The sequence below is a fragment of the Brassica napus genome, chromosome C1 (genome assembly GCF_020379485.1).
Source record: "Brassica napus cultivar Da-Ae chromosome C1, Da-Ae, whole genome shotgun sequence".
In the NCBI taxonomy this organism is placed as follows: domain Eukaryota; kingdom Viridiplantae; phylum Streptophyta; class Magnoliopsida; order Brassicales; family Brassicaceae; genus Brassica; species Brassica napus.
The window spans coordinates 633,546-654,030 of NC_063444.1; the positions used below are offsets into that span (position 1 = coordinate 633,546).

The 20,485-nt window shown below is 34.5% G+C and overlaps 4 protein-coding genes across 4 annotated transcripts; 3 read left to right on the forward strand and 1 right to left on the reverse strand.

The window, feature by feature from the left end:
- The first annotated feature begins 449 nt into the window (after nucleotides 1–449).
- On the forward strand, nucleotides 450–4,149 carry LOC106426853 (phosphoenolpyruvate carboxykinase (ATP) 1-like). Its single transcript, XM_013867582.3, has 10 exons — nucleotides 450–705; nucleotides 794–1,078; nucleotides 1,450–1,800; nucleotides 1,923–2,007; nucleotides 2,083–2,183; nucleotides 2,263–2,561; nucleotides 2,643–2,816; nucleotides 3,052–3,117; nucleotides 3,192–3,709; nucleotides 3,783–4,149. Exons 2-10 carry the CDS (start codon nucleotides 807–809, stop codon nucleotides 3,924–3,926), a joined length of 2,010 nt encoding a protein of 669 aa, XP_013723036.1. The 5' UTR covers nucleotides 450–705; nucleotides 794–806; the 3' UTR covers nucleotides 3,927–4,149.
- Nucleotides 4,150–4,401: 252 nt separating this feature from the next.
- LOC106426809 (swi5-dependent recombination DNA repair protein 1 homolog) lies at nucleotides 4,402–6,574 on the forward strand. Its single transcript, XM_022694163.2, has 6 exons — nucleotides 4,402–4,641; nucleotides 4,909–5,079; nucleotides 5,171–5,288; nucleotides 5,388–5,432; nucleotides 5,523–6,151; nucleotides 6,242–6,574. The coding sequence occupies exons 2-6, from the start codon at nucleotides 4,919–4,921 to the stop codon at nucleotides 6,348–6,350; spliced, it is 1,062 nt and encodes a 353-aa protein (XP_022549884.1). The 5' UTR covers nucleotides 4,402–4,641; nucleotides 4,909–4,918; the 3' UTR covers nucleotides 6,351–6,574.
- Nucleotides 6,575–12,248: 5,674 nt separating this feature from the next.
- On the forward strand, nucleotides 12,249–13,695 carry LOC106426833 (transcription factor bHLH25-like). The gene is made up of 4 exons (XM_013867562.3): nucleotides 12,249–12,284; nucleotides 12,381–12,911; nucleotides 12,988–13,362; nucleotides 13,460–13,695. Exons 1-4 carry the CDS (start codon nucleotides 12,249–12,251, stop codon nucleotides 13,532–13,534), a joined length of 1,017 nt encoding a protein of 338 aa, XP_013723016.2. The 3' UTR covers nucleotides 13,535–13,695.
- Nucleotides 13,696–19,415: 5,720 nt separating this feature from the next.
- On the reverse strand, nucleotides 19,416–20,114 carry LOC106426808 (uncharacterized mitochondrial protein AtMg00310-like). The gene has a single exon (XM_013867537.2). It carries the CDS (start codon nucleotides 20,112–20,114, stop codon nucleotides 19,416–19,418), a length of 699 nt encoding a protein of 232 aa, XP_013722991.2.
- Nucleotides 20,115–20,485: the final 371 nt, after the last annotated feature.

Genomic DNA, 20,485 nt, shown 5'->3' on the forward strand with positions numbered 1-20,485 from the left:
CTTTTATGTATGGTTTAATAATAGTTAACAAAGTCATATCTTATTGTTGATACCCAAACTAAAGTTGAATTTCATACCAACTACGTGGATTTCAACCGTAGGAAAGCTATCAAGTTTTTTCAAACAAAAAATTTTCACCAAAAAATTTAGCAAAACTATCTTACATTATCACCCGGACTTGATAGTCCAGTGGTACTTGGACTTCCGCCTTGAGCTCGGCTGGAGGTCGGGGGTTCGAGCTAGGCTGGAGGACTCTTAAGCGGGGAGGCGTGTCCAGAGCTCTAACCGGTACAGGCGCAGGCTGGCGTCGGGTCTAGGTGGTGGACTGGCCGAAGGCTGGTCTAACACCTGATTAATCAAAAAAAAAAAACTATCTTACATTATCTCGTAGGGGCCCATAATAAATGGTATAGTCATCTTTATCAGACCAGCGGCTATGATGTTAAGAAGAGAAAATAAAATATTAAAAATGGGCTCCTCCTAAGCTAGATCTTAACTATAGTTAACTCTCTCAACCATTGATCAAAGGTTAAATTCTAACCATGGTTTAAAAAATCTAACCTTTAAAAAGCCCACTTTGGCTTCTCTTCACTTCGCATCATTTCATCGTCTCTTCCATACACTTCAAATGATCTTCTCCTCTAATCATTAATCTCTTTGATCTCTCTCAAGTCTTCTTGTTCGTGATCTCTCTTCCTTCCCCCGGTAATAATAATTAACGTCGACAAGTGATTTTTAACTACAGTGTAACGTTCAGACTTAGGAGTTAATATGTTTTTGTCTGTTGTTGTAGGTAACGGAAAAAGATGTCGGCAGGTAACGGAAATCCTAACGGTGACGGAGGCTTCAGCTTCCCGAAAGGACCAGCGATGCCGAAGATAACGACGGGAGCTAAGAGGGGTAGCGAAATATGCCACGATGACAGTGGTCCGACGGTGAAGGCGACGACGATCGATGAGCTCCACTCGTTACAGAAGAAGCGTTCTGCTCCCACCACACCTATTAACCAGAGCGGCGCCGCCGCTTTCTCCGCCGTCTCGGAGGAGGAGCGCCAGAAGATTCAACTCCAGTCTATCAGGTCCATTATTTATTAACACATGACGTTACAAATTTCTATAACCATGTTTTCTTTGTTTATTTAAAAAAAAATTATATCGAATGAGACAAGATATTGCGTTTTCGTGTCCATCATTTTCATATAAAAAACAGAACAAAATCAGGAGTCTTGTTTTCTTATTTTTAAAATTGTCTATAACCAGATATATTTATATCTAATTTATTAAAAAAATAGCTAAGCGTTACGTTTTTTACTCAATATGTTATTTATTTTCTTGTAAGGATTATTTAGAGAGAATTTAATGCGCCACAACGACTGTTACCAGATGAAATATTTAAATACATGACACGTGTAATATATTGACACGTAGAAATTAACGACGTGTGACACAGTGCATCGTTAGCGTCGTTGACGAGAGAGTCTGGACCCAAAGTGGTGAGAGGAGATCCGGCGGAGAAGAAGGCCGACGGTTCCACTACTCCGGCCTACGCACACGGCCAGCATCACTCCATATTCTCTCCGGATCTAGGAGCCGTGAGTGACAGCTCATTGAAATTCACCCACGTCCTCTACAACCTCTCCCCTGCAGAGCTCTACGAGCAAGCTATCAAGTACGAGAAAGGCTCGTTCATCACTTCTAATGGAGCTTTGGCGACGCTTTCGGGGGCCAAGACTGGTCGTGCTCCGAGGGATAAGCGTGTCGTTAGAGATGCCACGACAGAGGGCGAGCTTTGGTGGGGAAAGTGAGTATCCTCTGTTTTACTCTGTTTTTCCTCTGTTTTACTCTGTTTATCCTCTGTTTTGCTCTGTTTCAGTTTTTGATGGAATGATCAAAGATTTGATCTTTTTCGAAATTTTGAATTAGGGGTTCGCCTAATATCGAGATGGATGAACACACCTTCATGGTGAACAGAGAAAGAGCCGTTGATTACTTGAACTCCTTGGAAAAGGTATAAACTTTGAATCAACCTCTGTGATCTTTAGAGCGGTTGATGAACTTGTTGTCACTGTTTGGGGTTGTATAGGTCTTTGTCAACGATCAGTTCTTGAACTGGGATCCAGAGAACAGAATCAAAGTCAGAATCGTCTCAGCTAGAGCTTACCACTCACTCTTTATGCACAACATGTAAGTCCAAAAAAAAAACCTTTCCTTTATTGTTTACAAACAACAATGTGTGTCCCTCTTGATTGGTGAGGGTTGGCAGGTGTATCCGACCAACTCCTGAGGAGCTTGAGAGCTTCGGTACTCCAGACTTCACTATATACAACGCTGGGCAGTTTCCGTGTAACCGTTACACTCACTACATGACTTCCTCCACTAGCGTAGACTTGAATCTCAGTAGGAGGGAGATGGTTATACTGGGAACTCAGTATGCTGGTGAGATGAAGAAGGGTCTCTTCAGTGTGATGCATTACCTTATGCCTAAGCGTCGGATCCTCTCCCTTCACTCTGGTTGCAATATGGGGAAAGAGGGAGATGTTGCTCTCTTCTTTGGACTCTCAGGTATAGTGGTAGTGTGGTGGTGAAGGGGAAAGATAAGAGACTGCTGTTGAGATTGATGGTTGTTTTGTTTTTTTGTTTCAGGGACTGGGAAGACAACGCTGTCTACTGATCACAATAGGTACCTGATTGGAGATGATGAGCATTGTTGGACTGAGACTGGTGTCTCGAACATTGAGGGTGGATGCTATGCCAAGTGCGTTGATCTTTCGAGGGAGAAGGAGCCTGATATCTGGAACGCTATCAAGTTTGGAACAGGTAAAGAACACACAAATATATTTGATTGTTTAATTTTGATAATTCACCACAGTAATTTTATAATTAAACTTAAAAACTAAAATATGTCATATAAATGTATAAAATATATAAAATAAATCTACGATTTGCTAACGCATAGGCGCTAGTCCTCTGTAAAACGCATAGTTATTGCCTAGCTACTTTTAGAACATCGGAGATAACAATAAGAGTTTTTTTTTTTAATCTTTGTATGCAGTTTTGGAAAATGTTGTGTTTGATGAGCACACTAGAGAAGTGGATTATTCTGATAAATCCGTTACAGGTAAAGAAATAAATAGTGCTTTTTTTTTTTAATAATCAACCGAATGATCATCGTTGATTCTACTTGTGTTGCAGAGAACACGCGTGCCGCCTACCCGATTGAGTTCATTCCAAATGCGAAAATACCTTGCGTTGGTCCACACCCTAAAAACGTGATACTTCTGGCTTGTGATGCCTTTGGTGTTCTCCCGCCTGTGAGCAAGCTGAACCTGGCGCAGACCATGTACCACTTCATTAGTGGTTACACTGCTCTGGTTGCTGGAACAGAGGACGGTATCAAGGAGCCAACAGCAACATTCTCAGCTTGTTTTGGTGCAGCTTTCATAATGCTGCATCCTACCAAGTACGCAGCTATGTTAGCCGAGAAGATGAAGACGCAAGGTGCTACTGGATGGCTCGTTAACACTGGCTGGTCTGGTGGCAGCTACGGTGTTGGAAACAGGATCAAGCTGGCGTATACTAGGAAGATCATCGATGCAATCCATTCAGGTAGCTTGTTGAAGGCGAACTACAAGAAGACGGAGATCTTTGGGTTTGAAATCCCAACTGAGATCGAAGGGATACCTTCAGAGATCTTGGATCCAATCAACTCGGTTAGTATCTACAAAAAAAACTCTCTTCAACTTGTTAGAATGGTTAGCTGATGAATGATATTTGTTTTTGTAGTGGTCTGATAAGAACGCACACAAGGAGACTCTGTTGAAGCTGGGAGGTTTGTTCAAGAAGAACTTTGAGACGTTCGCTAGCCACAAGATTGGTGTGGATGGTAAGCTCACGGAGGAGATTCTCGCTGCTGGTCCTATCTTTTAAGAGAAAGCTACTATGATGTTGTCGAAACAAACAAGAAGTATTATCAAGAATAAAATGAGACTTGTGTTTGTGTGTTTTGTGGTGTATCTCTCTGTCTCTCGAGTCATTTTATATGAAGTGGTTACTTTCGAGCAAAAGAACTTCCAAATGTGTTGGTGGATATGAAATATGACCTTATGTTATCTTGATTTCATATATTATCGTCAAAAAATGATTTTCGTTAGTCTCTTAGAGGGATATTCTTCTTTCTTTCTTTTTTTTGAACACAAGAGGGATATTCTTCTGTTTTATTTTTCAATGAAAAAAATAATAATTTAAGAGGAAAATATGTTTCATCTTTTAAAAATTAGAATAATGAAAGTACTGTATTAAGTTCTGGTTCATTTTAATGAATGCAAAAAGTATATAATTTATTAATCTCATTATTATGTAATTTCGTATAAATTAAGATCTATAAAAGTGACTTTTAAAGTCATTATCACTAAAGAAAAGAAAAGGAAATAGAAAACAGATGTAAGTTTTAGGCAAAAGGAAATTCTTGGGCCTATAAATAAAAGCTTCACCATATATTATTTTTTTGTATTTTCTTGTTATTTCGCTCACTCTCTCGAGTCTCGACTAATATAATCTCATCTCTCCGAAACAAAAGAAGAAGAAGCTTATTCGATCTTCCCCTAAGTCCGTCGCATCCTTCGTGTGCAAGTCGTTTCTCAAAGTAAGTTTGTCTTTCCAGTGCTCGTTTCTTTATTGTATTGCACTTCTCGTACATACGTTAAACCCTAATATTAGTTTGTTAACTCGTATCCGAGCTTTATGTGTTAATGAAACAGAAACACAAACAGAAACACGTAGAAAACCCTAATTCTCTTTTGTTTGATCTTCTACTCGTGGATTAAATTTTCTTATAATCTTACTTGTTTGATGATGTTTAATGCATTGAAATCAAAGGATCTCTCTTAATTAGGTTTCTACTTACTTGCAGGGCAATCACTATGTCAACAAGCTACCTTAGAGAACTTAAGCAACGTTCTGAAACGGAGTTTCTTGAATTTCGTCAACGCATTAAGGAATCCATCAGGAACAAGACTCAAAACGGAAACGATCTCGCTCCAACCTCAGACTCAATGCCAAGAAAAAGAAAACTCCCGTACGAGTAAGTTATATTTCCTCAATGCTGCTTTGTGTTTGATATAATTAAGCAAGAATTGAACATTTCTTTAACTCTATTTTTCCTCTTCTTATAGGTTTGGTTCCTTCTTTGGTCCTTCTCAACCTGGTATTGCTTCAAGAGTTTTGCAAGAAAGCAAATCACTCTTAAAAGACGAGCTTCTTGCCACTAACGCGCTTGACTCGATCCAAACCGTAAGTCTCATCACATTTACATTGCAACTGTTTCTGTTTCATACTTTTTGCAAGTCTAGTTAACATGCTAATAAAATTGCTTTTGTGTAATGCGTGCAGAAGAATAAGAGTTCTTGTCCAGCGAGTGCTTTAGAGGCTAATGAGGTAAACTTTCCAAACACAATCATCGATTTTGATGTTTTGCTTAATGAGGTAAACTTTTTGCTAATATAAAGTGCCTTTTATTTGTAACAGTTGAAAAGAAAAGCTAAGGAGCTTAAAGAATCAAGAGACTACTCTTTCCTTTTCTCTGATGATGCCGAGCTTCCTGTTTCCATTAAGGAACCACCTTCTTCTCTTAAAGCTCCTGTTCCTAAATCTAGACCAAGTTCCATAGGAAACCACTCAAGACCAGGTTCATCAACTAAAGGTCAACCACACACAAAGCCTGGTTCTGCAATAAACTCTCAAACGCATGAACCAAGTTCCAAGTTACGTCCCCAGAGACCAGATCCTACAAGAAAATCTGTAATGGACCACAGAAAGAAGCCGCATTCCTCATCAAAGCCATTGTCATCTGATCCTAAAGAACAAAGGGTAAAACAGAGGAAGGTTTCCACCGAAATCAAGAGGTCTTCTCAAATGGTTCCAAGGCAACAAGCATTGCCTCCTTTGAAGCACCACCGGATGATTAGCAAACCACCATTGAAGCAAGCTCATCAACTTAAGAAGAAGAAGAAGGTGACAGAAGAAGATGAAGAGGCGTTGAGAATGGTTAGAGAGATGTGCAAGACTGAACGTTTTGCTCGGCGTGATTTAGATGATTATGATGATAGAGGCATGGAAGCTAGCTTAGAAGATATAATCAAAGAAGAGAAACGAAGGTACATATTATACATTACCAGCAATGGTTACGATGTTTTTTAAATATTTTCACGGGAAACCAAAGTTCATGTTTGTTTGTTTGATAACAGTGAGAAACTTGCGAAGAAAGAAGACGCGGAACAACTACGGTTGATAGAAGAAGAGGAAAGGCGAGAAAGAGTCTTGAGAAAGGAGAAGAGACAGAAGCTGAGCCATTAAATCACTTATTGTTTATTACATACATCACTTTTATTTTCTTGTGAATATGATTTGCTATAGCAGAAACAAAGCCATAGGAGCTCATCAAATGACACGTAGAAATTTTCAAATTTGGGATCTTGTGGGTTGCTCAGTTATAAATGTTGGTCAGTGAGAGATCAATACAACGAAAAAGAGAATGAAGAAGAAACACTTCTTGGTTTAAATTGATTGATCAATATTACAGTATATTAGCTACAAGTCAGTTTCTTGTTCCCCTGTCACAGAGAATGCTATACCATTTTTTTCTCTCTCTATTAATTATAGGGATCAAATTTCAAGCTATCCACTCGCAGCTGATTAGAGGTCATTTTCAAGTTTGTTAGGTTTAACATTTGAGGATTAGGATGAAACAGTGACATCATCCATATCAAATCCATAAATTATATGGTCAATGTGCTCTGAATTCATCAACCAACATATAATTAATGATGGCTGTGGAAAAATAATAATAATTAAAGAATCAAGTCTCAGAAAAGAGGGTTACTTGCATGACATATGCAGATAATGTTCTCTGTTTGATTCTATTACCCATTTGTCTGTATCTGTTTGTTTCTTTTTCGTTTCCATGTTAGGGTTTGACTTCATAAAGTAATTACGCTCTCGCAATTTAACCAATGATACGGATTAATTCTTGAGAAATGAAATAAGTTTTAAAATCATACGTTAATCATATATATATATAGTTGGAGCTTTGAAAAGTTGTGGTACTGGGATATTATATTGAAATTTTTATGTAAATTATACTTAGTAAATACGATCTTGATTGCAGTTAGCCAAGATGCTTCCATCATGGGGCTTAGTAATGGAGAAGAGAGAGAGATTTGCTGTAAATTAACTGGCTTTTGTTTTCTATTAGTTGATTTGTAATAGCCCACGTGTTTTTTTCCTTTGCCTAGCGCATTTCTACGTGGTTCTTCAACACTTAGGATTGTATTTTAATTTATTTTCATTTTTTTAACTTGGTGATTGTGTACAACTCACCTCTTTTACTGTATTCAGAATAGCACGTTTGCACAAGACACAAGAGACCCATGCCATGCAAGTGTCCACATGTGTCTCCATGTTTCTCTCTTGATAACTACTACTATTTACAAACAATGACATTCCGGTATTTTATGTCTAGGGTTCTAAACAAAAATCAAACTAACCCAAATTAAATGATGATTATTAGATAAAACCAATGTTTGAGAAAAGAGTTGCGCATTTGTGATGAGACATCTTTAAATAGTTTACATATAAGCAATGCTGTTTCACCCGATTTTATTGAGCTTGGACTCAAATTCCAACAAGTTTCTTGATCAGTGCTTTGGTTGATTCAAATTTTACTGAACAGTTTACATCGGGCTAGTGCTTGTTTGGTTATATGTATTCAAAATATGGTTTTGCTCGTTGAAAATTTTAGAGAAAGATTCGAGGTCGTAGTTAACGCTGCCGAGGCGCTTTTGAGGATCCAGTTAAAAAAAAAGGGAAATTGGACTGTATATCGCAAAAAAATGGTAATTCACTGACTAACCAATTGTCCTATTTTTTCACTGTTTCTTGTGCTTTTTATATAATATTGCCATATTACCCTTGATTACAACCGGTAAAACCTGCAAGTCAATTTTTTTTTAATAATGTTAGGTTCCAAAAATTCTCCGTGTCCATTACAGAATCACATACCTTCACATATTTTATTCTCCCTTTCGAAGTGCGTTGCAAAGGGGACATCATCTCCGCTTCTGAAATCTATTGCGAGACGACGGTGTTACAATTGAAGTGGCGAGAAAGAGCAATCCGAGCATCTTTTCCTTCTCAGATTTGTGGGATCGTTGATGAAATTGTATTGTCTATGTTGATGGTGAAGGGGTGTAGTGGATAATAGAGTTTCAAAGACGAGTGGTGTCTACAACAAAGTTGATCGGAGAAGATGAACTGTATATATTCTGTTACTATACTATTTTATTATGTTCTATTCCATTTGATGGTTACTAAAAAGTGTTCTATTTTTTTTAATACAGTTTTAACTTTTTTAAGTTCTCGTTACATATTTTTGAACCTGTAAAATTCGCACTATGATTTATATTGTATAGTTTAATATTGCATAATAATATAATATAGTTTAATATTACATAATATTATGTAATTTATATATTTTGATATTTGGGTTTAGGTTTTATATTTAGGTTAGAGTTTAGTGATTATAGTTTAGGGTTTAGTATTCTAGAAGGCGAAGGGGTATGGTTGGGATTAGCATTAACTTATTCCATGCGATCATAGACATTTCATAACTTCACCAGTAAATACTATGTCATTTATTTTTTTCCATTCTATTTGGGTTTAAGATTTATATGTGGGTTAGGGTTTATATTTGGGTAGGGTTTAGTGATTAAAGTAGGTTTATATTCGGGTTTAGGTTTTAGGACTTATTCCTTGCAATCATATATATTTCATAATTTCACCAATATGTATTATGCTATGTATTTTGTTCATTCTATTTGGTTTTATGGTTTATACTTGGGTTTATGATTTATATTTGGGTTTATAGTTTAGTAACTAGGTAACTAGGGTTTAGAGTTTAGTAATTAGGGTTTAGTAATTAGGGTTTAGAGTTTCTTATTTATGAGTTGGGGTTGGGATAGTATTTAGTATTTAACGATTGTGGATGTTGTTGCATCCTCCTATACTATTTTGGCGATATGGAATGGAACACTACGTACATATGTATGTGGTCAATAAACGTGTAACGTGGATGTCTCTTTTCTTTCATATGACATAGTTTTAAGTCACTCCTCACCATATATTATTTGTGATACGTCATGTTTACTGGGTAACTGTAAGTAGAAAGGGTATAACCGGCTAATTTTGGGTGTAAATGTTAAATTCTTCGTTATGTCAAAATCAATGTTATCTACCTAATTTCACTTCTAAATTTGGTTAGATGGCAAATAAACCCTTAAAAGAAAGCGTATATAAATCAGAGATCATCTGTATAGTGATGTGCGCAACAGAGGTCATGCTCAAAAAAATGTTTACACGGTATATAGGATAATCTTATGAGTTGACGAAGAATGTTTGCACTATCTTGTTTGGTTGATTTGTGTGACGACAGTTGAAGGAAGCAAATGAGATGCAAACAGAATCCAATGTCTCTTGTGGAGCTCCAGTTTAGGATCTTGTTGCAAGTGGTTGTCTTTGTAATGAACCAGGCAAAGTGAAGACATCAGTACAATGAAAGAGAATAAAAGGTATCTCAAAGCTTCTATAAATAATGTTTATCTGTTTTAATTCTACACATATTTAATTTGTCTGTATCTGTTTGTTTTCTTTCGTTTCCATTTAGGGTTTGACTTCAAAAATAGTTAGGCGCCCACGTTAGCCAATGATACCGATCCAGAATAATATTATATATCAGAAGTAATTTAGTATATAGATCTGGAGATATGAAATGAAATTTAAAAACATATCCTAATCATGTATGTGTACTTGAAGCTTTTGAAAAGGAATAAAACTGATTTAAAATTGTAAATAGTAAGTGTAAACCTTTTTCTTTGCAGTAGCCAAAATGCTTCTATCATGGGACTGAGTAAATGAATGGGGGGAGGCAAAGAGCGAGAGAGATTAGCCCGTAACTGAACTGGCTCTGGTTCAATACTCCCTCTATTTTATAATATAAGTAGTTTTGGGTAAAAATATGAAGATTAAGAAAATTATTATGTTTTAAAAAAATATTTTATAATAAATAGGTTAAATATAATTTAACCAATAAAAAATAAGTATATTTAATTTGATTAGTCATACTGTATTCAATAAATGTAAAAGTTACTTAGAAATACGAAAACTACTTACATTTTGAAACAAAAACATTTTTTTAAAACTACTTAAACAGATGGAGTAATTAATAGCTCACGTTCCTTTTAATTTTGTTTGCCTAGCTTAGCATTTCTATGTAGTTCAACACTTTCATAAATATTTAATATATTTTTATATTAAATAATACTAGAATCTTAACATTTTTTTCCTAAGTGATCTCATGATATATGTAAACTTTTATAAAAACTATATTCAGACTAGCACGTTTGCACAAGACACGAGAGCTCAGGAAACTCTCCACATGTGTCTTGTCTATCTGTTAAAGACTATATACAGACAATAACATGTCAATGATTTATATTGGTCCATATAGAGATCAAACTAAACTCAAATGATGGTTTGGTCAAACCAATCCTTAAGAAAGTATTACGAATTTATTTGAGCGGCGATAACGTTTAACTGACGCACATATGCATATGCAACTTGCATATGATAAGCAAATGTTTTCTCTCTCTATATATTCTTTTGTATATGTCATTTCATTATTTAAACTCAGTGGCATCTTTTATTATTATGATCACACTCAATAATCAATAGGCGAAATTTTCTAAGCTCAACTAAATTATATTTTAAACTTAATTAATACCTGGAGAATCAATCCTAATATCTTCCGCCGCTACGCATGAAGTTTCCTCCCGCACCAAAACTCAATTCAAGCTCGTTGGGGGTCGCTTGAAAAAGGCAAATGCTTGTGTCGTTAATATATATCATCGACTATCTATGATGCATGTAACGTCTGATTAGCAAGATAGTCAATCTTAGTGTACTGTCATGTTTAACCTAGCCGTGTATGAAGAGCTGATTGGAAACTTAGTGGTTAAAAAGTTGTGTAGATTCATTTTCAAGAAACACTAATTTTCATAAAAAGTAAAAGGATTACACCTATTCAATCATATATGATTATAATTGGAAATTAATATTACTGTTTTGTTGTTGTCCTATATATAATATTCTTTTACTTTTTGTTTGAAAAGAAAATAATGGAAACTAAATAGCTTAACAATGTCTAACCAATACCATAGAAAATTCCCACAAAATCCCAGGGAGATCTTTGGTTGGTGCCCTCCACATTTAGTTTTACACAATAAAAGTAGAGATTACTAAAGTATTGGTTTATAACTTTAGATATATTCAATTGTATTGGACCCACCATTTGCTTTGGATTAATGTAGAGTTTCTAAGTCCCCATATGTCTATTTTCTCTTATTATAAGAAATGTTCTATATTTGATCAGGAAGTTGTAATGCATTCCTTCTTAATTGGTTCTTTTAGGAACAAAAATATAACATATTTGTTTTACTACGGGTTCATATGTGTTACCGATGTTTGATGATATAAAACGGAACAAGTATTTTCACGGGTAGAGAGAGCGGTGTTACCTGATTAAAATTGTATCAAAAGATAAAAAGGGTAGTGGTAAAGGATACGTATGGTACGTAAATTCAGTACTGGGTTTCTAATCAAACCGAATGTGTATATAACTACTAATACAGTTGTTATTATTTCTTCAAAAAATATAGTTGTTATTAGAAGTAATATAGGTCACATATGGATATCTCTGATTGATTAGTTATGAAACCCAAAAAATGGGAGAAAACGGAATATTCTTATTTAGTAAATTCATTGCCCTTCACACGTGCAAATTACTCCATACTTGTGTTGTGTCTATATATACATACATACAACTTCTTCACACACACAAACCCCTCCAATACCTCTCTGTCTCTCTCTCCACTTACAAGAAGAAGGTGAGTTTCAATTCAACATTCTCCAATTTTTTTTTTGTTTCGGATATAACCTTCTTCAATTTTCTAGGGCTACACCAACTAAACGCCTTTCTTTAGAATTCAAGAAACATAATCCCACCAATTATTAATGTTTCTTGATCCCGGATTTATAAATGTCAGATCATGTATATGAGTAAACCAAGATCTATTAGTTTACTTACATTTTCTTTAATACAATTTTTTTGTCTATTTCAGATTCTGATTCACTGATAAGAAGATGAATATGTTCTCCACAAGATGGTTTTCTGAGCAGGTATACATACACACACAACCGTATATATATATATCAAAAATCATATGTGGTCATCTATAAATCACCATATTATTATATTTTGTTGTGATGATATAGGAATTAGAAGAAAATAGCATCATTCAAGAATACCAGATAAACTCAAGAGTAGGAGAGATCCATGAAGCTCAACACGATCTTCCACACTCTTTCTCAACTCTTATGGCCCCCACAGATGATCCTTCTTACGATGATTTGATTGAAATGAAACCATCAAAGATCCTCAAAACAACTTACATAGCACCAAAATTGCCACCACCACCCTCTTTTCCTCTTCCTCCTAACTCAAAAACTTATCTTCATCATCAGCCTTCCTCAAGAATTCTCTCCTTCGAGAATGCCTCTCCAAATGGTATGGATCATGGGTACGCTCCCACCTATCTAAATTCAATCATGAACCCCAAAGCTGAGGATGGAGAGCCGCCAAACCGGATGAATGAGCCGATTAATCGAAAAGGGACCAAGAGGGCTCAACCTTTGTATAGAAACCAAACTAATGCGCAAGATCACATAATGGCCGAAAGAAAACGTAGAGAGAAACTTACTCAACGATTTGTAGCTCTTTCTGCTCTAGTTCCTGGCCTGAAAAAGGTACATACCACATCAAAATCTCCCTTCCTAGATTATTTAAAAGAATATTTTTGTTTCTTTGAAATTATGTGTATAGATGGACAAGGCTTCTGTGTTGGGAGATGCACTAAAGCATATAAAGTATCTCCAAGAAAGAGTGGGAGAGTTAGAGGAGCAAAAGAGAGAAAAAAGATTAGAATCAGTGGTTCTTGTGAACAAGTCTAAGCTGATTTTGGACGATAATAATCAATCATCTTCGTCTTCGTGTTGTGAAGATGGCTCCTCGGGCTTAGAACTTCCCGAGATTGAAGTAAGATTCTCGGATAATGATGTTCTAATCAAAATCCTTTGCGAGAAGCAAAAGGGCCATGTTGCCAAGATTATGGCAGAGATTGAGAAATTTAATTTCTCAATAACCAACTCAAGTGTTTTGCCCTTTGGACCAACACTTGATATCACCATTATAGCTAAGGTATGCATATATATCCTCCGGCAGACATATATATAAACGAAGAACTTGGTCTATTAGTTTTAGAGTAATACAGCTTAGTGTGAATGTATTTTTGCAGAAGGAGAATGATTTCGACATGACACTCATGGATGTTGTAAAGAGCTTAAGGTCCGCTTTATCGAAGTTCTTGTGATTTGTTTCAAATTTCATGCTAAAACGTTGATTTCTTTGGGAGACTTATTTTACATATCGAAAAATCGCAAGTGACTTTTGCGATGAAAAAGTTAAATTTTTATTGATAAGTTCGATTGGAATAGCTGAAGAATCATTCCTCTCATACGTATTGTTATCTGAATTTATAAAGATGTAAAACACTTTCATTTGTCTAATTCAGTGTGAGACAATGTTGATTTTTTTTTTTTTGACATCTATCTTTCATGTTGTATATGTTTCCTCTTGTGTATTGTATCTCTTTTTAAATGTACAACAAATTACTTAATCTTGTGTTAATATTTTGTTATGTATCGGCGATCTAGAAATATACATATTATCTGTAATATTTACATTTTTCTTCTATAAATTTTAGGGGGAATAATCTCCTTTTTTTGTTACTTTACGAACCTATAACGCGGCAAGATAATAATATTTGCTTTTGTTCAAGTCAACTTTGATGGATAAAGACTAAAGTAGCTATCAAACCTCTATTTATTTTATTTTTTTTCGGAATGCTCTGTGTATTTTATTTGATATAAAATAAAATAAAATGAGAAATAGGGAGAAGACAAAAATAAAATAAAATAGAACATCACTTAAAAATCATTAAGCTTCAAGATTAATTCAAGATCATCATGCTGATCATGAGAAGAATTAATACATATCCACTGTTTCAAAATATAATAATGTTGGCATATGTTCTGTGGAAATATATGGAATACATGTTAGAAGTTTAGTCACTACTGTTTACCTATTGATTTAAAGTTTTGAAATATTTTTTTAAAAAAGTGTTTTATACTAAGATCCGCGTCACGCGGAATTAGCATAGTTTTTTTCACAAATTATTTTTATGTATTATTACTTATTTTATGTTTATTTAAAAATTATAAAATTATAAAATAAAATAATAAATATATATTAAATAACTAAAAACAATAAATACTGCATACATAATTAAAGTAGAATGAGTACATAAATCAAAACAATCACTTTTATTTATTAACAATCAATCATTTTATATGGTAAATAAATTAAAATAATTACTCTTAATTATTTTATATGATATATAACTAAATTTAAATAATAAAAATAAATATATAGTCTTTCAATCTAAATGAGACTTTATATTCACATGACACTATGATAATTTAAATATTTTTATAACAAAATTTTAAAAATCGTTGATCTGAAAATTTTAATATGGAAATTTTAATCATACGACATCTACGAAAAATCTAATCTTTATTATATGGTTAATGTGATTGTTTAATTTATTTTAATAATATTAAATCAAACAAAAGTGATAGAAAATATATGAATTGTTATCAGAATTTTATTATTTAATATTATTATTTTTAATATTTATTTTAAATCACATTAGATAATTCCATAATTTTTATTTAAGAAAAATATGAGGAATATTTTTTGTGAATATTTGATTAATAGATGGTCCAATATGTTATATAGATTAAAGATTCTTTAATATTTCTAAAAACTTAAATTTCTTTTAATATGGAATCTGTAAAAATCTATAATAATATTTAAACACTGTAGATAATATTACAACTTAAAAATGTGTATATATTAATATATAAAAGATATCATCTCAACCGGATAATGAAGTCAAGGAATGCGCGCGATAGGACGGACCAAGTCTTTTCTTCCGTTCCGTGATAGGACAAGAAGAGGATGGATACCGCTAACAAATTAGGAAAAAAATCATGCATTAGGAATGTGGATAACCTCTCTTTATTTCAGTTATTGTTATTAAATATTTTTTACATCTGTTATGTAAAAAGCGCTATAAATATGTAACTCCAAAATGAAAAGTAATAGTTTACTAGGTTTTATGTAATCGCCTTGTAGTATACACATCCAATAACTTTGCTATAATATAAGCATACCTTTTTACCAAAAAAAAAATATAAGCATACCATCATTAATTTATGAACCCATGGTCTATAAGGGAGTTTTCTTTTGATTTTTTTGGTAAACGTTTTCTTTTGATTTTAAAATGAAAAGGCTAAACTTATTAATAAGTATAAATTATCAGAAATTATTTGTTTGTGTCGTTCCGAACTTAAAAACAATTGGTCAAATTTTATATTTGTTTTGTAAGTACTTTATTGTTAATCATTTTGTTATTTTCGTTTCTTATCGTTTAATTTGTCACCCCAAGAATTTTATTTGTTTCGTTTATTTATTGGACAAAAAAGAATTATATTTATTTCGTTTGATTCGTCTAATCTGATTACTGTTATCACCTGAAACCTACATCCAAGTGGAACTTACTGTAGATGTGTATACATTTGTCGCAATATATAGTATGATCTACTGAAGATTTAGGTGAATCTAGCTAACTCGATAGATGTATACAACAGAAAGTACACTACTTTATAGTTAAAAAGATAATGACATGCTGGACATAAATCTACTGTCAAATCTATTAGGAACTCTGCTCAAAATTATTAATAGATGATGTTTAGTTATGATGCTTGTTTTAGTATTATTTTCTTATTAGTCTTATAATTATTGCTACTGTTACTATTATCATCATTATTAACTTTGTTTTTAGAAGAAAAAACAGTTTAACTAACACTATTATTAGAGATACATCCAATTTTTTTTAACCGTATCCTTCCCATTTTCTTGTAATACCGTAAATTAGTGTGTGTTAAACAATTTAGAGTTAGATGGTGGATTGCTTGAGCAGGATCAAGTTGACATTGATGAGCTATATACACACAGAAGAATATGTAAAACATAATGCATGATCTATGTATAATGAAGAATTATATGCAATTATTAGAATTTAAATAGCTATGTAATTTGTTAGAATCTAATATAGCTAGCTAGTTTTTTTTTTTAAAAGAATTTAATATAGCTGGATAGCATTTTTTATATACGTTACTAGAAGCAAGAGACTGAGTTTTCGTTATCAGGAAATTATGTTTTAGAAGACTTTTACATGACTCTTCCAAGTTTAGAAGTCAGAATATTAAGTTGTTGACTCCATCCTTCACGTGTTTCATGGAATTTGGGTTGCTGTCTAAACCCATTGTTCATCCTTCACGTGACAACTCACCTATCTTTTTTCTGTCGTCAGTTGTGATAACTCTCTGTTCTCTCTCTGCCTTTTAATATTAAAACAACTAATTTGATTTAATAGAAAAAGAATAGACGAATAAACAAAGGGAAATTCCTTAAGAACCGGGTTACCAAATACATATTAAATTGAATCTAAAACGTGGGATATCACTATTTTAGTATATTTTTGTTTACGGGCTCGATGATGTCAAATTAATGTGAAACCAATAATACATCTGCTGAGTTCGGATATTCCGTTGTTGGTCCAGACTACTCAATGGTGGTAAATGGTAATATATAACCCAAAAATGAAAAAGAGTGGTTCAACTCAATGACGAAGTAATCTCACCAATACTTAATTAAGATGCAAAAATTATAATTATATGATGATAAAATATAATTAAGCAAGAACATGACGCACCGTCGAGATTTGTCCTTATTGTTATATGGTTTTTGGACGACGTATCCTATCCAGATCGCACTATCAATCCGTAACCATTACATCACTTTAACCTACAATATATATACTAAAGTTATGGTCTACTAGACTACTAGTGTGTTTTTTTTTTGAACAAACCTTCATTAAATAGATTCATCATCAAGCCGAATTAGAATTTCATCAAAGCTATCTTTGAGAGAGCATCAGCTTCCACATTGAATAGCCTTGGTACATGGGAAAACAAAATAGATTTCAACCGAACTTGAAATGGGCAAACATTACAAAAATTACGTTTCATCAAAAATATTCTCAAACTAAATTAAATGTTATCGTATCAGGTATATGAGTCTAATCAATGTTGTTCAGAGTATTTACCTATTGTATATGTATTTATTGGTTGAAAAAGTAGAGGATATTAAAGAACGTTATATATTTGAACTAATGAGTTTAATTGGGTTGATCCATTCTCTAATATCTTAACGCCTTTGCTTATTTCCTTCTCCCTGAATCTGTGCTGACCACAACGACTCTATAGCTCAACGAATATTTATGTCCCTAAATTAGGCGTGAAGCGATAGAATGACTGTTCTAAAAGTGGGTATCACATAGGAAAAAAAACGATAAAATTTCTTATCGTAAATTATATGGAGTCCATAAAGTGAAGGTATATTTGGTTTTAGCGATGCGTACGGCTAACTACTTTTTTAATTCTTTGTTTTTGAATAAGTACTTATGTCTATGGATTTTCGGTTCGGTGGCTATAATTTGTTGCAATTTTTGGATATCAAATCATTTATGTTTTTTTTTTTTTTTTTGAAACACATACTTTCATTTATTCAATGCTCTAAACATTGTTTGGTGAGACCATTAAGACTAGCTCGGCAGACAAAACCTGCTTAGCCAAAGAGTCTGCATCTCTGTTTCTCTCGCGAAAGATCCAGGTAAAAGAAACAAAATCAAAAGATAAAGCAACGGCTTCAATATCAGCTACAATGCCGTAGAGTTCTGCCATCAAATCATTTATGTTTGTTTCTTTCTTTTTGTGATGAGTTTAATAAGAAGCTGATTATTACACATGTTAAGTGGTAACAGACTGGCGAGAAGGAGTAAACGTTGTGGTGTAAAGCTGTAAAAAAGAATCGCGTGTTTCATGTGACTCTAGTTAAAATCAATGCATAACATTTTTTTAGTTAGGACTTAGGACCTGATCAAAATTATAAAAACACTATATAGTTACAATTTTTCTGAATATATTTATAGTCTAAATGTCAACATCCACAGCCGTTTGATGAAAAAAAAAAAAAAAAAATGTCAACATCCACATGCTATGACGACACGCTCAATAAGACATATCACGTACTAAAGTAGCCAATCGCATTACATAACTGAAATAATAACAAAGTACGTAAATGGGGAAGTACTATTTCGCAATATATAAAAATGGAATGAAAACGTGGAAAATTCCTATAATTATCATTACCAAACCGGGGCACTTTGCTCTGTATATGTATCAATTTAAATAAAATATATAACGTGAAACTATACATTAATGTTAATGGTATGATTCCTACTGGTATGATTTGACCATGCACGCTCATGCATAGCTTTTCTAGTTTAAAAAATCATACTACTGCAAAAGGGATCGTTACAAAGCTCGTTTTTTTTTTTTTTTTTTTTTTATAAAAAAAACAGTGCATTTTATTCATAAACTTTTTACAAAATTGGGAAAACGCCCCAACACAAAAGCAACAATCCAGACCGGAAAAGCCACAGACGGTCCATCTAACTAACCTGATTCTCACTCAGTTCCAAGCACTCTACTTCATCAAAAATCAAAGAACAAGAACCAAGCTGCAAGCAAGGAGTTCTGTCCTGGCTGAACTACCTGTCTACGAATCAGTGGATCCAAACGGAGTCTCACTATCTGCTGAACTTCACTAATAAGAGTACCTGGAGGCTTCTCCACAGCTGAATGTATTCTTTTGTTCATTTCCTTCCAAACCAGATACACTACTGCCTGAAAGATGAGTCTAATCATCATGGTCACATTGTTATCTCTCGACGGGGCCACCAACCACCTCAACACTTCCTCAAAACCTCGCGGGGGATTAAGTTGTAAACGTGAAACAAAGAAACCCCACACTTAATTGCTATAAGCACAATCGAAGAACAGGTGCTCGCGGTTCTCTTGATTACTAACGCATAACATGCAGGCAGAAGGAACCGTCAAGCCCCATCTTAAGAGTCTATCCCTTGTAACCATTTTATCCCTTGCTGCTACCCAAGAGATGAAAGCATGCTTCGGTATTCTCCCAGAGAACCACACTGCCTTATGTCATACTACTTCTACTGGATAAGGATGCAAGGCCCTCCATGTATCTCTAGCTGAAAACGTACATGTACCTCTCCCCGGCTCCGGATACCAGACGTACGTATCATCCACTTCAGAGCTCATAATCTCCTGTGCATTAGGCAAACACTCCTTTAGTAAAGAAATTATTGGACTCCTGCTTCTACTTCGATCTAACCACCATCCCTCAGCCGTTAAGGCATCTGCCACCACCGCATCTATACTTAATCCCGTCACCTGCGGCCCCCTTTCTCCTACTAGATCAATCAAAGGTCCTAAGGAGGTCCAGTTATCTTGCCAGAAGATGGCGGTAATACCTGATCCAACCTCACAAACCACCATTGGTCTCGCAAGAGGTCTCAACTTGCAAATGGAACGCCATATCCAGCTTCTTCTCCTAGCTGGATCCAAGACCCAAAAATTTTCACCTCCAATTAAATTCCTCCTCACCCACGAAACCCATAATGAACCTCCAGCAGTAAAAATAAGCCAAATCAGCTTCAGACCTAGCACTTTATTCCAATCTGCTAGACGCCTCAAACCCAAACCTCCAGCTTCTTTGGGAGTACAAATTGAATCCCAAGCAATCTTTGCTCCTCTGGTTGAGTTAGGGGCTCCACTCCATAGAAAGGCACCGCACATTCGCTCCAGAATACTCACACACTTCCCCGGAATAATGAACATTGATGCCCAAAAGGAAATCGTTGAATAGATCACTGCTTGAATTAACTGGAACCGTCCAGCAAAGGATAAATGCTTGACAGTCCATTAACTGAATCTTGCTGCTATCTTATCCAAAAGAGGCTGGAAATCCGAGCGGGTCATTTTTTTTGGAGATAAAGGCACACCCAAGTACCTCAGCGGTAGAGCACCTTGCAAGATACCCATCTCATTCGCCAAATCTCGACACCTACTCGAGCTTCCTCCATCCAACAACAGCTCCGACTTCTGTCTATTAATCTTCAGACCCGAAATCAATCTGAACTCTTCCAAAATTTGCAAAATACCCCTGAGAGAATCCTCTGAGCCATCAAAGAAAATCAGAACGTCATCAG